This window comes from Podarcis cretensis (assembly GCF_951804945.1).
Source record: "Podarcis cretensis genome assembly, chromosome: 5".
Taxonomy (NCBI): domain Eukaryota; kingdom Metazoa; phylum Chordata; class Lepidosauria; order Squamata; family Lacertidae; genus Podarcis; species Podarcis cretensis.
Window position 1 is genome coordinate 65,858,596 of NC_137174.1, and position 24,527 is coordinate 65,883,122.

Here is a 24,527-nt window from a genome sequence, read left to right on the forward strand (position 1 = left end):
TTGTATATATTCAACTGCATTGAGGTACACTTTATAGAAAACTGTAAAAATAACTCTTTGTAGTTCTAATTGATTAAATTCACTTCAAAAACAAATTTTGCACATTTCAGAGAGATTATCATGGTGGTCTGCCTACCATTTTTTAATAAGCTTTTAATGCTTTTATCATACTAAGTTAGAATTGTGGAGTGTTCCTGCTCAGTGTTCCAGTCAGCCATACCCTCTTCAATGACATTCTAATTGTTATTTATAGGTTTTTAAAAATTTCATGCTACCCCATTTGATATTCCCTCACACCCATTTTTCCATTTTTTATCAACAGTATTGTGTGACTACTGAACATGTTCAGTAGTCATTAGACTATTCGGGGGGTGGGTCTTCCCTCTAAGATTTTCAAACCTCATAGCAACATGCTGATACCGCCATTTTGTGCATGGATTTCACAGTTTCGGCTATAAAAGCAACAGAACTCACTTCCACATCAGAAACATAGTTGACTTACAACTTGCATGCATTTAACTTGCACAATCACAGCTTTACGCGCTTGGTGTCCAGTCAGAACTCAATTGTACAGATTGCACACTGGGTTTCTTCTGTGCGGAAAGAGCTTTTAAGCTTTCTGACTGACCTCTGGGAAGGTCTCACAGGATCTTGTGGGACTGTCCAAAATCTCAAAAAGGCCTCCAGAGTCCATGCAAGACCTTCCCTTTCCCTGCTACTTCTACCTTTCTCCCTGGTTGGTGCAAGCACGGCTGGATGTGCTGCTCCATCATACTTCCACTTCTTCCAGTCATGGATTAGGAAACTAGGAATCAAATTGACCTGAGCCAGCTTCAAAACTCACTTCATGAATCAACTAGATAGCCTTAGGTTAAATGCTTTAAGCACCAGTCCTTTTTGCAATGTGAGAAATACTGATTTACCTTATATGATGATGCCTATACAGCAGAGGTAACCAGAAGTTGGACTACAATTCCCATCAGCCCCAGTCATGGTGACCAGTAGTTGGGGATTCTGGGAATTTAGTCCAACAGCATCTGGAGGGCACCATGTTGGCTGTCCATGACTTATAGGATAATTGTAAAAAATGTAGTAGTGCACTTTGAGGCATAAGTCCAGCAGGAGGAGGAGGAAACGTATACATTTACCTAAGTATTCCACTGATACTAGAACAGATACTGCATGAAAGCGATATACAAAAATGATTGCTATCATTTCCATTCCAGATTTTTTACCTAGCTCAGCTGGACATGGCTGTGCTTATGTGGTCCACCAGGAGAGGGTGCATCTGGCTTGTCTTCAAGGTGGTGCCATGGGGACTCCACGCGAAGGGAGCTCATGTCAGTCCCACTACTTTCTGTGGCTGTGCATTACCTTCCATGAAGCGGTTGGTGATGACGGCCCATTCTTTATTATTACTATTATTAATTAGATTTGTATACCACCCTTCATCTGAAGATGACAGTTCACAACATAAAAATACAAAATGAGAGCAGAAAATACGTAACAACCCCCCCCCCCACCAAACCAATAAACCCCACTCCCATAAATATATTTTAAAAGGCCTAGTTACTGAGAAATGTTTTCGCCTGGCACCAGAAGATAAGTAATGAAGGTGCCAGGTGAGCCTCTGGCGGGAGAACATTCCACAAGTGAGGAGCCACCAAGAAAAGGCCTGTTCTTGCATTGCTTCTGAAGAAAGGCCTCCACTGATGATGACAGGGTCCAGGCCAGTGAATATGCGGGGCGGGTGGGGGAGCATGGGTCACGTGGCCAGCATGACTAAACTACTGGCACATGGGAGGACTGTGATGGAGCGCATGGAAACGCCGTTTACCTTCCTGCCTCAGTAGTACCTATTTATCTACAGTCATACCCCGGGTTGAATATGCTTCATGTTGAGCGCGTTCGAGTTGCGCTCCGTGGCAACCGGGGAAGTAACAGCGCGTTACTTCCGGGTTTCGCCGCATGCGCAGACGCTCAAAATGACATCACACGCAGAAGCGGGAAAGTGACGTGCACGTGCGCAGATGTGCCATCGCTAGTTACGTTTGCTTCTGGATGCGAACGGGGCTCCGGAACAGATCCCGTTCGCATCCCAAGGTACCACTGTACTTGCACTTTAGATGCTCAAACTGTTGCCCCAGTGAGCAACCTGGCTGCTGTATTCTGCATCAGTTGTACTGAATTAACCCTGCATGGAAGCACCATGCAGCAGTGCTTCCAATATCTACCTCAGGGAACACGGCATGGGCATAGCGAGGATTTTGTTGAGTGGGGGGGGAAGAACCTCAGCTAGCTATGTGTTTTTATTGATTGGGGGGGCAGCTGCCCCCTCCCTGCCTCCCTTGGCTACGCCCATGCCAGGGAAGCAGGACTTCGCCACTACACCTGACAGTATTATTATTATTATTAATAATAATATATTTTAATATAATAATTTAATTTAATAATATATTTTTAGGTAAGGTAAAGGTCTAGGGCGGTATGTTACTATTAATAATAATAATAATAACAATAACAATAATAACAACATACCGCCCTAGACCTTTACCTTACCTAAAAATATATGTATTTCTTGTGTGAATAATGACACAACCCAGAAATGGAAACAGGCGTGAGCTGCCATGAAGCGCCTTCTTCCTCCCCCGAGTCCCGCGGGAGAACTGCGATGCCACTTCCTCGGTTTCCACTTTATCTCCCAGCGACTTCCGCCGGCCGCGAGTTTAGGGGGAAATGCAATCCGCCGGTCGCTAGAGGGCGTCGATCGGCGACTGGGATGCCATCTGTTGGGGGCGGACGGCAGGAGCGCGAGCACCGGCACACAGAACCCCTCTTCCTCTTCCCTGTGTCTCGCAGCGTCGCGCTCCCAATAAAGCTTGACTGTTGAAGTTGAAAGCGAGCAAGGGGAGACTGGGGTGCGGTGGTTCTGCGCCTGCGCACTGCAGCCGGCAGGTGGCGGGTGTTGTTGTTCGGCGGTAGAGGCGGCAAGATGGCGGCGCCCGGGGGCTCCGCTGCCGCCTCAGCGTTGAAGGGGTTAATCCAGCAATTCACCGCCATCACGGGTGAGGCGCGCGAAAACCCGGAATAAGCTTAAGCGAGGGCTGGAGCCGTTTCTGCTATGGGGCGGGATGTAAGGCTGGGGGAAGAGGGGCTTTGCTTGGGGTCGGGAGAGGAGAGGAGAGGAGGGCGACGTCTGTGACGGAGTTGGCGGCAGGCAGAGAGGAGAGAGAGAGACCCAGAGGGAGCGGGGAGGGGGTGGAGGTTCTCCTGTGAAAAACGGGATTGTGTGGAGGGAGTCGAAATAGGGGCCCGGGGCTGTGCTTTGCCGCGGGTAAGGGCAAGTACGATATGCAGCGGGGAGTTGAGGGGGAATTCCTTTGTGGAGGAAGGTAGGGGGGGCATAAGATGGGGTCGAGTATGCATTTCCCAGAGAGCGAAAAGGAGAGCGCTCAAGCGGGCCGCAGTGTCACATCCTCCAGAAGGAGTTGGGAGTTGAGGCTTGATCGTTGCCTTTTGGGGGGGGGGGTGGAGGGGAGAACGAGACCTGACGCTTAGAAATGCCCGTCCCGTTTCATTTCCTGAGATAAAAGCTCCTCTCCCGACCTCCCTTCTTTTTTGGCTTTCTGTGCTGCTGGGTTGAGTCATTATTGACACAAGTAATGCAGGAAAGCAAAAATCCATTTTTAATAGGCTGATAATGAGATATGGAAAGGTACACGTATTCTCTACAGTTGTGAGAGGAAGAATATCCCACAGAAGTATTCATTCTTATCAGATACTTACGAAACAGAATTTCTACAGGACCACTTTAAACCTGGGTATTTGAGAAAATTTGTAACTGCCTGCATTAGGCAACGCACATAATAAAGACAACAAAATACAGTTCTACTAATGTAACATTGCACCCTAGCAATGGATGTTTGAGGACATGGGGAGAGGCAGCTAATGGTAACACATTAATTGTTTCTAAGGTTAGTGACCGTCTTGTGGCAAGGCATTTCATAGATTAATAGTGAACTGTTTAAAGAAGTCCATCTTCTGTCTTGAACTTACTGCCTGTCAGTTTTTTTAATGATCTTGTATACTAATCTTGAAAGAGTAGAACGTCTGATAATACTGTCTATATATTGTTCATAATTTTACAAATTTCTCTTAGGCCACCACTTAGCAGTCTTCTCCAACCTTCTTCCAGCCTTTTCCTGAGATGAAGTTATCCCCCCTCTATGTTTTCTAGGACTCACTGACAAATTAAGGCTGCAATTCTACATGCACTTATTTCTGAGTAGATATACAGTGGTGCCTCGCAAGACGAAATTAATCCGTTCCGCGAGTCTCTTCGTCTTGCGGTTTTTTCGTCTTGCGAAGCACGGCTATTAGCGGATTAGCGCTATTAGCGGTTTAGCGGTGCTTAGCGGCTATTAGCGGCTTGGCGGCTTAGAAAAAGGGGGGGGGAGGGAAAGAACTCGCAAGACGTTTCGTCTTGCGAAGCAAGCCCATAGGGAAATTCGTCTTGCGAAGCACCTCAAAAGACGGAAAACTCTTTCGTCTAGCGAGTTTTTCGTCTTGCGAGGCATTCATCTTGCGGGGCACCACTGTACATAAAATTGCCCTGTAAACTTTGTTAGATTACATGAACAGTTTAAACTGGTGCTGCAAGAGGCAGATCTTTGTTTTCATAATCTGTTGCACCAAGTTAAATCACCTTGCTTTAATTGGTCTGTGCTACTGAATCCTTAACGTCAAAGTAACTTTACCCTAGGGAAGCTAATGTACCTTTGAAATGTGGTGTTAGAACTCCTAAGTGACCATAATAGTATTGAGTATTCCCTTTATCCTAGCAAGGTATTGTTTGTTAGGAAGGTTTTTTTTTACTGGGTAGAGTCTACTGATGTAATTGGAACTTTCTGTTTGCCTCCTTTGTGGGCGTGGGGAACTTTTATCTCTAAAAGGTGTTGAATAACAAAGATACAATTGACTGTACTTTTTATAACTTCTTTTATTGTAAGTTCGGATTTACTGTGGGACAAAAAATTACAATATTACTACACTGTATAGTTGTAAATCATTCTGGTGTTATTACTTGCTGCTATGTTAATTCTGTAGTGAATACAACAGGCCTACATCAAGTATTGTGGCTGAGAATAATTTTACTAAATTCCACATCTTAAAACATATTTACAATTAAGTAAAGAGAGGAAAATGGAATCATACTGCCTTTTTAGGAAAAGGAAAAGGTCAAGTTCACTATTTAACTTCCTTTCAATGTAAGGAAGTGCATATCATCTATTAAAAGGAGACAAATGTATCTTACTATATACCAAGTATATATCGCCTTTTATCAGTCTGTCAGGGAAAATGTTCCTTGGGAAGCGTTCTTAATTGGGATGCATAATCCTGTTCATCAACTTTCTCATGTCCATTAAGATAATAAAAGTACACAAAAATAGTTTTATTTGTTTAAGGGTTAATGATGAATTTTTAATTAGATGAATTTGACCATATTTAAATGAATGCTCATCATACATGATCCAAAGCACAGAGGTGTAAAATGGAAGACTGTTTAGATACAAATATAAATTGTTTTATATCTGTTTTCAACTGATGTATGAGCTGAAAATAAGTTTTGCAGCTGCAACCTCAATATGTATGTTAATGCTGTGCTGAAGTTCTAGATAGTACAAACTAGAGAGTGTGGCAGGAATCTTAAGCTCTTTTACTTTGAAGCATATCCTCTTAAATCAAGAGAACTTATTTTTTGGGAAGGCATTCTAGGATTGGTTTAACTGTTTATAGCTCATGGAAATAGGAGAGATGGTGCACTGAGCTGAATGATCCCCTATACTTGTGGGGTATTTTAATATAGCTAGGAGTCCTTCTCGCCCCAGCAAAAAGGCACCTTATCTATGGGAGGTGCCATATTCACTTATTCCTTTAATTTCTCCCTGGACTACATGGGAGTGAAGCAGAACTGACCACTCCAGTTACTTCTGATTGTTCTGCCTTGTTTAATGATGATCTACCCCACTGGATCATCACCTTGTCGTGATGAGTGGGCTTGCACATTCCTATGACCCTTGTGAGTGAAGCTGTTGGGAGTCTTGTACTCCCAGCAGGGTCACCCAAGGCGGTAAGGTCAAAAGGGAGGAACTAGACAAAGAATGATCCTAGAAGTCCTCAACGACAGAACAGGCAGAAGATAAGCAGTATGTTACAACGGCTGTGAAGGCAGATGAAGGCTGCAGCAGATAAAAATTTACCGGTCATTGTGATACTCATGCCATCAGAATAGAGCATTACTGCGAAGATACTGTGTTGGTCAGCGTGCACTGATCTACACACGTAAAACAAATTATGCACGGGCATCATCCAAAAACCGATCCCAAACCCCCAAAAAGGCCCATGGCGATTGGCAAATGGTAATGGGGGCAGGACCATGAAATCTGGAAGCCACTAGTCATGAACTGGCAGATGGGCAGTAGATGCAGATTCATTCGTTCTGACTCAAGGAATGAGGCAGTTGAGTAGCTCGGCAGCTGTATCCACAACATAGCAGTCCTATTTAGGATCCACTCTGCTCACCCCAAAAAGGGGGAGGTCTAGAAAAGGTGCTGTAAGCATTGTCTGCCTCCCCAGTGGTCATAAAAGACAATTGAATTTTGGAACATGGACTATACAGACTTCGTTAGACAGCACAGGTAATGAGCATCCCAAATGCAGGACTTCCACCATTGCAAGAGAATACTTCGATATTTCTGCGCTTCAAGAAACTTGAAGATCGGATGACGATGAAGACATTAAAGAAAATTTTCATTCTCAGCTGGATGCCATCCTATCAGAGACCTCTAAGGAGGATAAAATTATCCTCCTGGGTGATTTTAATGCAAGAGTTGGGTGAGATTTTGATCTGTGGCCTGGGACTATTGGGTAGAAGGAACTGGCAACAGCAACCAGAATAGAATCTTACTTTTGACTATATGTGCAGCGCACAACCTTGTTATTACCAACACACTCTTGCAACAAAATAAATAAATTTAAAACGCCATGGAGGCATCCTCGGTCGAACCACTGGCACCTCTTAGACTATGTAATCGTCTAAAGATCGCCACAATGTGCTCCTTACCAGAGCTATGACGAGTGCCGACGACTGCTGGTCAGATCACTGATTAATATATTCCATGATGGCTATCAAGATTGTGCCTCAACATATCCATAAAGATCAAACAGGTTTCCTTCCTGGCAGACATATGAAGGACAATGTAAGAAATATAATAAATATTCTGGAATATTTGACTGCCAGTAATGAGAGACAAGCCGTTCTAATGTTTGTGGATGCAGAGAAAGCGTTTGATAATGTTTCATGGGAATTCATGTTGAAAAATTTGGAAATGATGGAAGTGGGAGAAGACTTTTATAACGGTATAAAGGCAATATATTCAGAACAGAGAGCTAAATTGATAGTAAATAATGTAATCACAGAGGATGTGAATATAAAGAAAGGTACAAGACAGGGATGCCCTCTCTCACCACTGTTATTCATTACGGTTCTGGAGGTCCTGCTTAGTTCTATTAGGCAAAACGAACTAATAAAGGGGGTAAGGTAAAGGTAAAGGTACCCCTGCCCGTACGGGCCAGTCTTGACAGACTCTGGGGTTGTGTGCCCATCTCACTTAAGAGGCCAGGGGCCAGCGCTGTCCGGAGACACTTCCGGGTCACGTGGCCAGCGTGACATCGCTGCTCTGGCGAGCCAGAGCCGCACATGGAAACGCCGTTTACCTTCCCGCTGGTAAGCGGTCCCTATTTATCTACTTGCACCCGGAGGTGCTTTCGAACTGCTAGGTTGGCAGGCGCTGGGACCGAGCAGCAGGAGCGCACCCCGCCGCAGGGATTCGAACCGCCGACCTTTCGATCGGCAAGCCCTAGGCGCTGAGGCTTTAACCCACAGCGCCACCTGCGTCCCATAATAAAGGGGGTAACAGTAGGTCAAAACCAATATAAAGTTAAAGCCTTTGCCGATGATCTGGTAATTACGGTGGAAGATCCGACAAGTAGTCTAAAAGAAGTTATAAAAGAAATTGATCAATTTGGAAGAGTGGCCGGATTTGTATTAAATAAGAGGAAAACTAAACTTATGGTGAAGAATTTGGACCAAAGTTTGATAGAAGAAGTGCAAAGAGAAACAGAGATGGAAGTGGCAAAGAAGGTAAAATATTTAGGAATATGGTTAACCCAAAAAAACATTGACTTATTTCAAAATAATTATGTGACAACTTGGAATACTATTAAGAGAGACCTCGAAGCGTGGAGTAGGATGAAACTATCTTTTTGGGGCAGAATCTCTTCAATCAAGATGAGCGTGCTTCCAAAGATGTTGTTCTTATTTCAAATGATTCCAATAATTAAGGGGACAAAGATCTTCAGAGAGTGGCAAAGAATGATTTCAAAATATATCTGGCAGGGCAAAAAGCCACGAATACAATTTAAGTTACTAACTGATGCGAAAGAAAGAGGTGGCTTCGCCCTGCCAGACCTGAAACTTTATTATGAAGCATCTTGTCTCTGTTGGGTAAAGGATTGGATAACACTAAAAGACCATAAGTTATTGGATCTGGAAGGGTTTGACAACAGGTTTGGCTGGCACGCCTATTTATGGTCGGGAAAGAAGAAAGCTCATAAAAGTTTTGCCAATCATATTTTCAGAGGTGCCCTGATAGAAATATGGGATAGGTACCAAAATATTTTGGAACCAAATGTACCTCATTGGTTATCCCCACTGGAGGTCATGAGTGTCAAAAAGACAAACATGAGAGAGGATTGGATGACTTATGGAGACATTGTAATTAAAGAAGGGGGGAAATGGAAATTGAAGCCATATGAACAAGTCAAAAAATATGTATATGATTGGTTGCACTACTTCCAAACAAATGAAATGTTTAAAAAGGATTGCAAAGAGAGGAAATATATTGGAGGAGAGTCTAGATTTCAGAAAGAGATAATAAATAATGATTATAAGGTATTGTCAAAAATGTACAAAATGCTATTGGAATGGCAAACAAAGGACGAAGAAGTTAAATCGGTTATGATACATTGGGCCAGGGACTTTGGTTATAATATACAGTTAGCAGATTGGGAGAAGGTATGGAAGGAAAATATGAAATTCACTGCATGCATGACGATAAAGGAAAACATTATGAAAATGGTATATAGATGGTATATCACTCCCGTTAAATTAGCAAAAATGTATAAGACATGTAACAAATGTTGGAAATGTAAGGAAAGGGAAGGGTCATTTTATCATATGTGATGGGAGTGTAAGAAAGTAAAAGGCTTCTGGGAAATGATATATAATGAGTTGAAAAAGATATTTAAATATACGTTTGTGAAGAAACCAGAAGCCTTTTTGTTAGGAATTACAGGAAGAGAAATTAATAGAAGTGATTATAAACTTTTTCAATATGCAGTGACTGCGGCAAGAATTTTAATGGCTCAAAAATGGAAACAAGAAGAATTACCAACATTGGAAGAATGGAGACGGAAACTGATGGACTTTGCTGAACTAGATAAACTGACAGGAAAAATTAGATACCAGAAAGATCACAAGTTCACACAGGACTGGAGAAAGTTTACGATTTATCTGGAAAATATTTGTGATGAACAGACAACGCTAGTTGGATTTAAAGAGGCTTTGTGAGGAGAAAGGGTATTGTAAGAGGGAAAAGAGCTGTAAAGATTTATTAACTGGCAATACAATTACAAAGGAAATGTGAACTAAATTTAAAATTATGAGGATTGTGGAGGGAGCGGGGGGAAGTCCAAAAGAATTTTGTATTATAGTGGATACGAATGTGTTATTTAAATTTGTAAAAGAAAAATTTTCTTAAAAAATTAATAATAATAAAAAAAAAAGATTGTGCCTCAATGCTGGCTTCAAGGAAGGAAACCAAGGCACAAAATGAACACTCAAGACCTTCAAGCTCCTATTAAAGTGGGATTGCTTCCAATCTTAAGGACCAGCTTCTTTTGGAGTTCCCTGATAACATCTAGGAACACTTGACTAAAAACATCCATTATTGCAGTCTGTGAACAAACTATTGGATACCAAACCAAGAAACACCAGGACTGGTTTGATGAGAATGAAAGTGAGATTGAACACATTATTGACAAAAAGAAAAGCCTTTCAGATCTGGCAAAGAGATAGAAACTGTGCAACTAAGAAAAAACCCTATGCCAACACTAAGCCTGAGGTTCAAAGAAGAACCAGAGAGAACTAAAGAACACCTGGTGGATAAAAAAAGTTAAAGAGATCCAGCACTTAGCCGACATTCATGATGCACACAGCTGCTTTAAAGCCACAAAGATACCGTATTTTTCGCCCCGTAGGGCGCACCTAGTTTGGGGGGGAATAAAGGAGAAAAAATATTTCACACCCCCCCCAGGAGCTTCCCCCGACCCAAGGCTTGCGGAGAGCAGCCCGGGGCGCGCTCCGCTGCACTCCCCGGGTTTCAGGCTGCAGGCTGCTGTCTGCAAGCCTTGGGAGCCTGGCGGGAACTTCCGCGGGCTCCCAAGGCTTGGGGATAGCTTCCTGAAGCCTGGAGAGCAAGAGGGGTCGGTGCGCACCAACCCCTCTCGCTCTCCAGGCTTCAGCGAAAGCCTGCATTCGCCCCATAGGACACACACACATTTCCCCTTCATTTTTGGAGGGGAAAAAGTGTGTCCTGTAGGGCGAAAAATACGGTAATCTGTGGGCCAATAAATCATGGTGTATGCTCCCTATGCTCAACAGACGGTACCACACTTTTAAAAGATAAAGAAGCTATTGCATTGCGCTGGAAAGAACATTACCAGCATCTCCTTAACAGCAACTTCCCCGTAGCTGCTGAGGCCCTCTCACAAATTCTGCAAAAACAAATTAGAGATGAGCTTGCATTATCTCCAAATCTGGGAGAGTTGTGTACAGCTATTAACCAAATGAAAAACAACAAAGCCAGCAGACCTGATGGGATACCTGGTGAAGTCTTCAAAGTGGGCGGAATTGAACTTACACAACAATTTCACAAGCTCATCGAAAAAATCTGGGGGAGAGAGGAGATCCCAGTAGACTTTAGGGATGCCAAAATTATCAACCTTTTTTTTAAAAAGGTGATAAAACGGATTGTAGAAACTATCAAGGCATGTCTTTATTAGCTGCGGACAGCAAAATTGTTGCAAGGATCTTAGCAAACCAACTCCTAACTATATCCGAGGCTACTCTTCCTGAATCCCAAAATGGTTTTCAACCTTTGGTGGTCATGATTTTCACTGCTCAAAAGCTTCAAGAAAAATGCAGAGAGCAAAACCAACCCCTGTATATGATGTTTATTGACCTGACTAAGGTCTTCGACACTGTAAATTGTAATGCCCTGTGAACTGTCTTACTGAAAATTGGCTGCTCATATAAATTTGTGAACAGCGTATGCTGTTTTTTGTTGTAAGCTACCCTGTGATCTTCGGATGAAGGGTGGTATATAATTTTAATAAGTATTAATAACTTATTAACTTAATAACTTAATAACTAACCATGATACAAAAGAGGGAAAGGTAATCTATATCTGTCTCATTCATTTGTGTAGGCTGCTGTTTCAGTTGGGTATTTCAAAGAGCATAACATGCAAAGCAAATGTATTATGAAATGTCATTATATTTAAGAAACAAAAAAGCTTACCTTTCTGATCTCATGTACTGAATCATAGAATCATAGAATCATAGAGTTGGAAGAGACCACAAGGGCCATCGAGTCCAACCCCCTGCCAAGCAGGAAACACCATCAGAGCACTCCTGACATATGGTTGTCAAGCCTCTGCTTAAAGACCTCCAAAGAAGGAGACTCCACCACACTCCTTGGCAGCAAATTCCACTGTCGAACAGCTCTTACTGTCAGGAAGTTCTTCCTAATGTTTAGGTGGAATCTTCTTTCTTGTAGTTTGGATCCATTGCTCCGTGTCCGCTTCTCTGGAGCAGCAGAAAACAGCCTTTCTCCCTCCTCTATGTGACATCCTTTTATATATTTGAACATGGCTATCATATCACCCCTTAACCTCCTCTTCTCCAGGCTAAACATGCCCAGCTCCCTTAGCCGTTCCTCATAAGGCATCGTTTCCAGGCCTTTGACCATTTTGGTTGCCCTCCTCTGGACACGTTCCAGTTTGTCAGTATCCTTCTTGAACTGTGGTGCCCAGAACTGGACACAGTACTCCAGATGAGGTCTGACCAGAGCAGAATACAGTGGCACTATTACTTCCCTTGATCTAGATGCTATACTCCTATTGATGCAGCCCAGAATTGCATTGGCTTTTTTAGCTGCCGTGTCACACTGTTGGCTCATGTCAAGTTTGTGGTCAACCAAGACTCCTAGATCCTTTTCACATGTACTGCTCTCAAGCCAGGTGTCACCCATCTTGTATTTGTGCCTCTCATTTTTTTTGCCCAAGTGCAATACTTTACATTTCTCCCTGTTAAAATTCATCTTGTTTGTTTTGGCCCAGTTCTCTAATCTGTCAAGGTCGTTTTGAAGTGTGATCCTGTCCTCTGGGGTGTTAGCCACCCCTCCCAGTTTGGTGTCATCTGCAAATTTGATCAGGATGCCCTTGAGTCCATCATCCAAGTCGTTGATAAAGATGTTGAATAAGACCGGGCCCAAGACAGAACCCTGTGGCACCCCACTAGTCACTCTTCTCCAGGATGAAGAGGAACCATTGATGAGCACCCTTTGGGTTCGGTCAGTCAGCCAGTTACAAATCCACTGAGTGGTAGCATAGTCAAGTCCGCATTTTACCAGCTTCTTTACAAGAATATCATGGGGCACCTTGTCAAATGCCTTGCTGAAATCAAGGTAGGCTACATCCACTGCGTTCCCTTCATCTACCAGGCTTGTAATTCTGTCAAAAAACGAGATCAGGTTAGTCTGACATGACTTATTTTTCAGAAATCCATGCTGACTATTGGTGATCACAGTATTCCTTTCTAGGTGCTCACAGACTGTTTGCTTAATGATCTGCTCCAGAATCTTCCCTGGTATTGATGTCAGACTGACTGGGCGGTAATTATTTGGGTCCTCTCTTTCCCCCTTTTTAAAAATAGGGACAACATTTGCCCTCCTCCAGTCTGCCGGGACTTCGCCTGTTCTCCAGGAATTCTCAAAGATGACTGCCAGTGGTTCTGAGATCACATCTGCCAGTTCTTTTAATACTCTTGGATGCAGTTCATCCAATTTCTTTTTAAGATCTGAGCACTAATGTTGTTTTTCCTTGTATCACAGGTGCCACTGAAAGTGCAGGCAAACATATGCTTGAAGCATGCAACAATAATCTGGAAATGGCTGTCACTATGTTCCTTGATGGTGGAGGGATAGCAGAGGAGCCCAGCACTAGTTCTGCAAGTGTATCAAATCTTCGACCACATGCAGAGTATGTAACTTTGTGAATATCCATAGGATGTATAATTTGCTTTAAAAGATGGAAATGGCAGATATCAACATGTTTTTCTGTAGATGTTCTTAGTTTCAGTTACTAAACTCCTTGCATCTTACTGTTCTAGAAACCTCACAGTTTAGTTCAGGTTGCAATTTGCACATGTCAGAAGTGGGAAGGCAGATGTGCAGGCAGGATACACTTCATACAGTGCTATATTTAGCACTAACTTTAATCATTCCTCTCCCCCCTCCACTTGTAGACAGGCTACATCTGTTTACAGTATTATTCTTATATTTTAAAGTTGTTTCAGTTGAACATACTGTTTGTTGCCTAAATAATCTGTTTTATAGGGGGGCTCGTAATACATTTATTTATATGTAACACTTGAAGTTTATATTTTTAGGACCCAGCTTATGTTTATGATTGCAAGTTGTTTTACATTGTTTTACATATTGTGTTTTAATTCTGTAACCTGCCCTACGACCTTAGGAGGAAGAGCAGGAAATAAATGTATGAATGAATGTTGTATCCAACTAAGAGTAGACTCATTGGAATTATTGGACCTAACTTAGTCACATCTATTATTTTCATAAGTCTACTCTAATCTTAGGGATGCGGGTGGCGCTGTGGTCTAAACCACAGAGCCTAGGGCTTGCCGATCAGAAGGTTGGCTGTTCGAATCCCCACAACGGTGAGCTCCCATTGTTTGGTCCCTGCTCCTGCCAACCTAGCAGTTCGAAAGCACGTCAAAGTGCAAGTAGATAAATAGGTACCGCTCTGGCGGGAAGGTAAACAGTGTTTCCGTGCACTGCTCTGCTTCGCCAGAAGCGGCTTAGTCATGCTGGCACATGACCTGGAAGCTGTCTACAGACAAACACCGGCTCCCTCGGCCAGTAAAGCAAGATGCGCGCCGCAACCCCAGAGTCATCCGCGACTGGACTTAATGGTCAGGGGTCCCTTTACCTTTACCTTTTACTCTAATGTTAGATGCAGTCCTAAATAAATAAATTGAAGTACAATTTTGGCATTCTATGGCAAGAAGGGAAAAGTTGACTTTATTTTTAAAATAAATCTTGCAAGTGGACAAGGCAAATAACACAAATTAGAAAAAAAATATTTCATGTATTATTCATACTCCCAAACAAAAAAGTGTGTTTAGAAATAGGGACTGGGTCCAGCAAGACCGTTGCAATTACAGGTTTTCCCCAACCTGTGCATGATTGACTAACACATGAACGCATGTGTGCGTGGTGCTGGGACATAAACAGATTCAAACCAGGAAATGGTGGGAGCTCCTCATGGCTTGCAAGGAGATCCTCCCCAGAACCCAAAGAGGACTTCAGTGAGGGTGGAGGAAGTCCCAGAGAGACTGGAGGCGTAAGTGGGGCTTTGCTTAGGTTGCTCATCCCCCCCACTTAACAGCTGCCACGTGGTAACATCAGCTTCTGTCCTACACATTCTCCAGCCAGCCACAGAGCTTCAACTCCAGTTGAAGAGAGAGTTGTGTGGGAAGAGAGCAGGAGAACAGGGGAAAATGGTGTTTAGAGGCTTTTTAGAGGGTGCTCCCCACTTAGGAGTATTTTGCTTATGCACGTGGGGCTCCAGACCCTCCGCCTATGTCAGGAACACCTGTACATGCACCTACGCTTTCCCTATATATGTGATTATATGTGCAACTTCCTTATATTCCTCATATTATTACCCTCCTCCCCCACTACCTTTTTGTACAACTCTGAGCATCTCGAGCTGTCATCCCCATTTAACAAGATATGTTAGCAGCTCCTTAGATATGGGAGCTAAAGATTCCCATATCTATAGGTTAAACAGAAGAGGTGGCTCTCACAAAAATGTGTTAACTGTTAATCCCTTTTCATATATACTAAAGAGCATCTTTAGTTTGATACCTACCAGGAATATCTCCATTCCAATAATACACTTTCAAACCTTGTACAGCATAGTTAGCACCTATGCTGTTCTGCCTCTACTGCATTGTAGACCCCAAGTATTGGTTTAACTAAATAAATATAGTCCTATTTTGGGCATGTAGTCTAGCTCTTGCTGTCATATTCAAAAACCTATGTTTCTAATCCTTATAGAGATGAAGTAAGAGCACCTATTCCTCAAAAACAGGAAATTCTGGTAGAACCTGAGCCTTTATTTGGTGGTAAGTGAGCTTCATTTTAATGTTTACCCTTCCAAATGTTGTAGTAAGGAAGGAAGAACTCTGCCAAACTGCCTTTTGTCTAGGTTGCTCGTATGCATTGCTCTCTCTATAGTTATAGCATGTGCTCTTGCAGTACTGAAGTATTTATACAAAAGTCATATTCCCACTACTGTCAACTAAGCATACATAATTGGTACTCCTGGGAATGATATTTCAAATACTCATTGCTATTCTCGTTTTCTAGATAGGGAATGGTGCCAAAATGTCAATGCTAGCTGCTAAGTAAATTTCTAGTAAAATTTTTGCGATAAAATATTATAGTAAAATATCCATAATAAAATACTCTGTCTGAAGGGCTGCAAATAAATAGTAATTTATGGTATTAACATGTGTTCATAAGAAATTGCAGCTATGGAATGTGTACTGTTGAGTATTTTGCAGCTGAGAGTTTTTAGAAACCGAAATCCAAGATTTCCATGATAGCTTCCACTAAATATAGTTTCCAAAATTATGTACTGATAGATTTCCATTATATTAACAAGTTAATGGGGAACCAATTAGCTGTATTCTTAAAATCTAGTGGAATAGTTAACAGTAAATGTTGCCTGCCTCTTTAAGGAAAGGCTGCTACTTTGGGATATAATGAGAAATGCATTTTCTAGAGGCCAGTTGGGTTTGATGACTGGAAGCCATGTGATAATTATAAGTTACACACTGAAAAGTATATTTGCAGTAATAAGTCAACATAAGATCTGGTGAGAAGCCCTTGAAGTTACATGAAGCTGCTTACTCAACTGTAGGAAATCAGCAGACTTGGGGGCGGTAACTAACATTTGACATAAGATTCATCACATAAGAGATTACATAAGATGCACCTCAGTTTTACAGGTGAAGTGTCATAAATAAATTTGCTGCAGTAATGTATTGAATACATGTTAGAACAGTTGCCGTGTTAGCCTGCTGCAAATAACAGCAAATGGGTTCTACTACGCAAAAGCCTAAGTCATAATAAATGTGTATTTAAGGTGCCCCAATAAATGTGTATTTAAGGTGTCTTTTCTATAAAGCATCTAAAGTAGCAAAATGAAGTACAACAGTTAGAACATAGACATTCACTGTATGCTTACAATCTGGTTAATGTATGCTGTTCACTTGAATGGGATAGCCAATATTGTTAAAAATTAATTTATTAAAAAAAATTTAATTTATGAAACAAGATAGGTCAAGGGTCACCCACATGGTGTACCACAGGCACACGTGCCAGCAGAAACCTTCCCATGCATTTACAGCATTTCCTCACTCCACTGAAATTAGATTTTTAAAAAGCATTATATTATAGGCAGTGTTACAGGTCCATGACGTGTGTGTGTGTTGTGTGTGTGTGTTTGGTGCCATTACTCCAGTTTGGAAATGTGTCCACAGCCCCCCCCAAAATTGGCCACACATTGCTTTGCAGATTGAATTGTTATTAGAACTAATCTCACTATCCCTAAAGCTGTCGGCTGCCATTTATGACACAATTTTTGGGTGCAAAAAGGGTGCGGCAAATGCTTTCATTGGCTTACCAGCTATGCTATGCATTATAATCTACTACAAAAGGTGTCATGTTTTGAGCATAGCCTAATTCCTGATTCAATCCACTTTGAGAAATTGCCTTATCAAATAGCATGTGCTTAAACAAATAGGACAAAATCATGCTTTTACCTTTTTCTGGGAATTGTTCCTCCGTTAAGTATAGTGAGGGGACGCGGGTGGCGCTGTGGGTAAAAGCCTCAGCGCCTAGGGCTTGCCGATCGAAAGGTCGGCGGTTCGAATCCCTGCGGCGGGGTGCGCTCCCGCTGCTCGGTCCCAGCGCCTGCCAACCTAGCAGTTCGAAAGCACCTCCGGGTGCAAGTAGATAAATAGGGACCGCTTACCAGCGGGAAGGTAAACGGCGTTTCCGTGTGCGGCTCTGGCTCGCCAGAGCAGCGATGTCACGCTGGCCACGTGACCCGGAAGTGTCTCCGGACAGCGCTGGCCCCTGGCCTCTTAAGTGAGATGGGCGCACAACCCCAGAGTCTGTCAAGACTGGCCCATACGGGCAGGGGTACCTTTACCTTTACCTTTAAGTATAGTGAGATCAGGTCAAGCAGCATATGCTGCATCTTGCCATTATCAGAAATACAGTTGGGGGTTACATGGGTAGCACCCAGTTAGTGGTAGCACTCAGATAGTGTTCCACAATCTACCTACAGCAGGGGAAGAGGACACTCAGGCCCAGAGGCTGAGAGCTGCTCTCTATGGCTCTTTAGCTGACCCTTGGAATTCTCCCTAGGCTACAACCCTTCCACAAGCCATAGTCTCCACTTGACCTGCTCCATATCAACCTTGAGTGCTTTTGCTTGGCCTTAATATGTCTTTGAAGTAGATATTTTCTCTTCCTTGTTTGGATGAAGAGGAATATTTGTAGAAACCTCTGACTTTAGTCTACTGTACATATTAAAAGTCCTATCTGTTGCTCCATTCAGTTTGCCTCTGCCTCCAATACTGGTATGCAGCCCCTGAAAGGCTGCCAACATAAGAATGCAACTCTTGGATAGAAAAGGGTTCCCTATACCTGTCCTAGAGCTTTGTGTTGGAGTTTTCACCAAGCTGGGGAAACTTTTTATTTTGCTGTACCACCGGCCTTGGATGAGGTTTTTTTTTACTGCCTGGGTCTTTGCTGCTGGTTTCTATTGCTATGTTGCATTTTGCTGATGTATCTCACTGTTCCAGGTGTTATTATTTCTATGATACTTTGTTGCATAATTTTGTATTTTGGTTTTTTTTTATGTGTTTCAAAGGCCTTCAGGCAGAAAAGCAGCCTATAAATTTAAAATAATTTAACATCTACAAGTACCCTGATAACCAGGAACATGGACATCATGTCCTGATGGGCACATGTGTGTAACAAATTAACATAATGCATTATTGGTATTCTCAAATCACCTGGTCACCATGAGTTCAAATCTGTCTTGAAGCTTCAGTCTTTTCTACCACAAATCAGTTCCATTGAGAGGTTTCTTATGACTAATATGAGTTTTAAATTCTGTTCTTGATAAGCTCCAAAAAGACGCAGACCTGCTCGTTCAATATTTGATGGTTTTCGGGATTTCCAGACAGAAACAAGTAGGTATCTGTGAATCATTGTCTTCACATGCCATTTTCTTTGTTTATTGGCTTTATAGAGGTTAACAATGTGGATCCCTTAGACCTTGTACTATGGGCCACATTGTGTACCCCACCCAGGAGCTGCATACTGATATACACAAAAACAACCTGAAATCCCACTAAGGGCTGTTCATGTAGCCATATACCGTATTTTTCGCCCTATAGGACGCACCGGCTCATAGGACGCACCTAGTTTTTTTGGGGGAAACCCCCCAGGTTTGCGCAGCCATCCCCAAGCTAGAAGAGGGAGACAGAGCGCTCCGTCTCCCTCTTCTGCCTTCAGGGACAGCATCTCTAGCCTCCGCGGGGCAGCGGCTTGCCCCGCTGTCCCCCGAGCTTGAGGGCTGGCGATGGGGAGAAGCAAGATTGCTTCTCCCCCCCGCCAGCCTCCAGATCAGGTCCGGGAATAGCGGGGTGGTGGCGCTCCGCCTCCCCGCTATCCCGCGAGCTTGTGGGGCTGGCGGGGGGGGGGAAGCAAGCTTGCTTCTCCCCCCCCCCCCCGCCAGCCTCCAGATCAGGTCGGGGAATAGCGGGGTGGCGGTGCTCCGCCTCCCCGCTGTCCCCTGAGCTTTTGGGCTGCAGGCTGCTGCCCGCGAGCCTTGCGAGCCCGCGGGACCTCCCGCCGGGCTTGCAAGGCTTGCGGATAGCTTCCTGAAGCCTGGAGAGCGAGAGGGGTCGGTACTCACCGACCCCTCTCGCTCTCCAGGCTTCAGTGAAAGCCTGCATTCGCCCCATAGGACGCACACACGTTTTCCCTTCATTTTTGGAGGGGAAAAAGTGCGTCCTATAGGGCAAAAAATACGGTATGTATAACATAGCCACATATACCTTACAAACATGAGGTCTGTAATTTTTAGGTAAAAAGGCATCAGGGCATCAGGGCAGGAAGGTCAAAAACAGTCTATGGAAGCCAGCCAAGTTGTTCACTTTTTGGCTGCAGTTGTTAGATATGGTGTAGTTAGACCGAGATTTTTATTTCTTTATTGATTTAAAATACAGACATAAAAGATCATTTACAGCGGAAACAAAGAAGAAAAAGGAAAGGAAAAAGAGTCAAGATAAAGAGAGAAAAGAAAAAAAAACTATACAAAAAGAAACTGCATCTTCTCAAATAACAATCAAATAAAATTTTTGGATGTAAAGTTAAATTGAGATTTGAGACCAAATTAATGGCAGCAGCATGGTTTCTTTTGCAGCATGGTTTATTAAATCCAGAGTCTACATTTCATTTTGCCAGTGGCAGCAACATCCCCACTCTCAAAATTACCTGTCCCCTAAGCTGTCCTAAGAATTGCCATGGAGGTCTCTGTATCTTTTTTGAGTGGGCTCTTGCTGCTTCATGTTGCTTATGCAAAAACCCTATACAAAGTGAAATATGACCCAGCCCTTGTATATTTTTCTACTAGAAATAAATAAAACCATTCCTGTTTTTAAAAATATTTTGTCATATCAAAGCGTGTGTTAATGGTTGTGGTATGTTTGCATAAATAAAAGAAAGGGGAAATTGCTGGCCAAAAGTTTGGAATTAAACTTTTGGCCAGCAATTGGCCAGTTGTTTCCCAGTTCCTTATTCAACAAAATACTGAATAAATATCCAATATAATTTACATCACATCTCTGTCACTGAGAAACTCCCCTTTGCGACGCATCATCATTCTCTGAGGCAAAAAGTTGTTTTTGGGCAAAGGGCATTAATGAGCAATGACCTCGATCTATAGTTATTAGGCAACCCCAAATGGCATTAGACTACCCCAAATGACACATCCACACCACCAGGGAAATGAATGTTCCCTAGGACATGCCATAGAGTTGATTCTGGCTCACTGCTTTTTGTGCAAGGCAGTGTCAACTATAGCAACTTCACAAGAAACATCGCGATTTCACATGTTAAGTGAAATGCTTATTTACCGTATTTTTCACCCCATAGGACACACTTTTTCCCCTCCAAAAATGAAGGGGAAACGTGTGTGCGTCCTATGGGGTGAATGCAGGCTTTCGCTGAAGCCTGGAGAGCGAGAGGCATCGGTGCGCACCAACCCCTCTCGCTCTCCAGGCTTCAGGAAGCTTTCCGCAAGCCTTGCAAGCCCGGTGGGAGTTCCCGCGGGTTCACAAGGCTTGCGGGCAGCAGCCTGCAGCCCAAAGCACGGGGAGCCCTCCGGAGGGCGCCCCGCGCTTCGGGCAGGTGTGCGCAAGGCTTGGGGCGGCAGCCGCAGCTGGGGGGGGGGAATTTTTTTTTTTATTCACCCCCCCAAAAAAAAAACCGAGGTGCATCCTAGGGCCGGTGCGCCCTATAGGACGAAAAATACGGTAGTTTGTCCTGGGCATGTATGGTCTTTCTTGTTCATTTTCAAATTAGTCATCATAATTGTCTTCCATCTATTCCTCAGATAGATGTTCACCATCCCCTTTCTTGTTCTTGTTACCACAGTTGGGGCGTTCACACATATCAATGTACATGAGACCATTTTTCATGCACACGCATCTTGGTACTCATACAATTAAAACTCATTCACCCTTATTCAGCAGATGTACCAATTAAACATTTTTGATGGTGTCTCATGTACTAGTTCAGGTATTTAAGCTTCAATTAGTTTTGAGTATTGCTCAGAGTTCAACACTACAGCTATCAGGATTCTATCAATTCAGGTCTTTGTTGCATTGGTCTACTTAGAAGTAAACTTTTCAGTTAATTGGTTTTGGGTTTTTTTAAATGTCCTATATATTCATGACTCTTGATCAGCTGTGACAGGTGCAGCCCTCATTTTAACATCAAAAATGTCTTTCCTTATCCCTCAAAAATGCTTTTATCATACTTTTCAATAAGGACAAGTTAATTAAAACAAGGTGTCAATGATCTCTAGGTGTGTGGGTTTAGTTCTTTAGAGTATGTAAATAAAATTGCCTATGACACGTGAAGTCTGGAAAGTGACACTCAGGGTTGGTTGGTTGGTTGGTTGGTTGGTTGGTTGGTTTACATCCCAACCTGCTCCATTCAAGGTAGGTAACATACTTAAGCTTAATATGAGATTTAACAGGGTAATGTCTTAACAAGGTTTCATAGTCACAAATGTATTTGCATCTATGTAACTATTCGCTTTGGATTGCCAGATTCTATCAAGTCTTCTGTTGTTTATTATTCTGACTGATTTTGCTATTTGTGTTTCTCCCAGATTATTAAAATATTACATCTTAAAATGGAAATAGCCTTTAGTGTTGTCAAAGTAGGCTAAATATTAGAGCTTACTGTCCCTTCTCAATTTAAACAGTAAGCCCGCAACTTGTGCACACTCAGCCTTATGTGTGGGACAAAAAAACCCCAAAACAAAACAAAAGGGGGCACACTTCCAGGAGAAACTACTTTGGCAGTCCCCCCATCAATGAACCCAGTGAGGTTTGACTATACACAATTTTGGCTTTAGGCACATGTCCATAGTCTAGGAGTACTTCTGGATTCCAGTCTGTCACTGGAGTTTCAAGAGGCCTCTATGGCTAGGGTTGCATATGCCCTGTTTAGTCTTGTTCACCAGCTTTGACTGTTCGTCCTGGACTGGGATAGCATGGCCATTATACTCTATGCTCCAGTGATCTTCTGTCTGGACTACTGCCATTCATTCTGTGTTGGGCTGCAGCTAGTACAGAATTTGGCTGCAGATTGGTCAGTGGGCTGCCCAATGGCACCATGTGTTCACCAGTCCTGAAAGCACTGTGCTAGCTACCCCTGAGCTACTGGGCCCAATTCAAGGTGTGAGTACTAGTATACAAAGCCCTAAATACTGTAGCTTGGGACCCAGGTACCTAAAACATCACTATTTCCCAATATCAGCTCAAGTTTTACAATCACCCTTACCTTTTGGAAAGTGCATAAGAGGACTTCTTGGTAGCAAATTGTGCTTATTTTGATCAGTTGAAATGGGTTGATGTGAATATAATCCCACGTCCATGTGTGTTGGCAATTATATAAACTTATTTTGGAAAGAAATCACCCTTAACACTTCTCATGTAGTATTTTCAGTTAAGCTTTTAAAATATAACCATGCTGCTCTTAACACTAAGGTGAGGAAAATTTAAAAGAGCATTTTTACCAGTAGACGAAGAGCTATATTTCAGTAATGCTTAAGCTGTGATTCTATATAGACACTTATATGGGAGTAAGTCTCATTGAGGCCAGTGAGGCATGTTTTTCAGTACAAATGTATAATATTGCACTTTGAGACTTAAGCTTAAAAATATATAGTGGGCTATCGAGAGAGAGTAGCTAGCAGAAAAAATATTTTAGGATAATAAAAAAGATGCTTCAGACTAAGAGTAATGATAGTCATGTTGGCTCCTAGGAAAAATTCAAAAGTCCATATAAGGGCCAACCCAATATGTCATAAAATGGTCTGCAAGCTTTCAAATTCCCCACAACTCTTTGTTAGTATGTTAAGATGTGACTTCAATACTTTCTTACTCTCCCCTTGTTTTTTTCTTCTCCCTTTCTGATTTCATATTTTAAAACAAGCTTTCTGCACTTTTAACAAATGTTTTGTTTATAGTTGCCAAAAGCAGTTTAGCATGTTGGAGTAAAAATGTTGTTCACCTCCTATTTTTCTTCTTCTGGGCTCTGCAGTTCGGCAGGAACAAGAGTTGCGGAATGGAGGAGCAATAGACAAGAAACTCACCACCCTTGCAGATCTCTTCAGGCCTCCAATTGATTTGATGCATAAAGGAAGTTTTGAAACGGTAGGTTGCTGAGCTTTGGTATAGTTTCTCTGTGGTAGCCTGGGCCCAGCTGCATGTGAGTATGTGTACATTTGCAGCCTGATAATTTAATATGATGCTTAAAGAATTCACTTAAGCATGATGGCAAGGAGTTGTATTTATATAAAAGGCAACTTTTAAGCAATTTGAATTCATTTTTGAAAAAGTACCTTTCTGCGGTTGTGTTCCTCTGCCATCTTCTATATCCTCCTCCCCCCCCCCCGCCCCTTTTCTTAAGATGTGTTGTCCATAATTGAGCAATATGTATATTTATAACTAATTAGGGGTATAAGTAGATGCCTTATACTGAGTTAGGCCCATTAGTCCATCCAGCTCACTATTGCCTACACTGACTAGCAGTAATTTTTCAGGGTTTCAGACAGGGGACAATTCCTAGGCGTATCTGAAGGTGCCAAGGATTGAACAATGACCTTCTGCATGCAAGATAGATGCTCTGCCACTGTGCTATGGCCCTTCCCAATAGGACTGGAAATACTCTGGCTCAGTTTGTAGTTCCATTTGATGGGAAAATCCTGTTTCTATTCATTGGAAAACTGTGTTGCTCTTTCTCTTTGTCAGGCTTGTCAAATCCTTCTATCGGCCACTTGTTTTGATATATTTGGAGTTTTGTCCAAAGTAGAGGAGGCTTTAAGTATATAATGGCATAAGTTGAATCCTTGATATTTGAGGGGAAAGGTCTCTGTTTGGCTGGGTTAGCGAAGATATTTGCTTGAAATCCTGAAGAACTGTTGTGAACAAGTAGGCAGTAGTGTCCTTGATTGGTAAATTATCTTCTTATATCATTGGGTTTTCAGTGGAATTTGCTTACAAGTAAGTATGTTATACCTGTTGCTAAAGAACAAAGTAGGATAACATTAAATAATTGTCATAAAAAACGTTTTTTATCACACACTTTACACCCATTAAAGAGGGCTCACAAAACACCTTTCCTATTTTATATAGCATTAATATGAACTAAACCAAAC

General features: G+C 42.5%; 1 protein-coding gene across 4 annotated transcripts in view; it reads left to right on the plus strand.

Moving 5' to 3' along the window:
- The first annotated feature begins 2,792 nt into the window (after positions 1 to 2,792).
- The window catches only part of UBXN7 (UBX domain protein 7), a 33,970-nt gene continuing 12,235 nt past the window's right edge, over positions 2,793 to 24,527 (plus strand). Inside the window, exons 1-5 of one of the 4 annotated variants that reach the window (XM_079977291.1) lie at positions 2,795 to 3,065; positions 13,295 to 13,442; positions 15,545 to 15,612; positions 18,694 to 18,759; positions 23,411 to 23,523. In XM_079977291.1, coding sequence (XP_079833417.1) covers positions 2,993 to 3,065; positions 13,295 to 13,442; positions 15,545 to 15,612; positions 18,694 to 18,759; positions 23,411 to 23,523 — 468 coding nt within the window. In that variant the 5' untranslated portion in view covers positions 2,795 to 2,992. Of the gene's footprint in view, positions 3,134 to 3,256; positions 3,335 to 13,294; positions 13,443 to 15,544; positions 15,613 to 18,693; positions 18,760 to 23,410; positions 23,524 to 24,527 lie in introns of those variants that run through there. The other 3 variants (XM_079977293.1, XM_079977294.1, XM_079977292.1) reach the window with 3 other exon arrangements.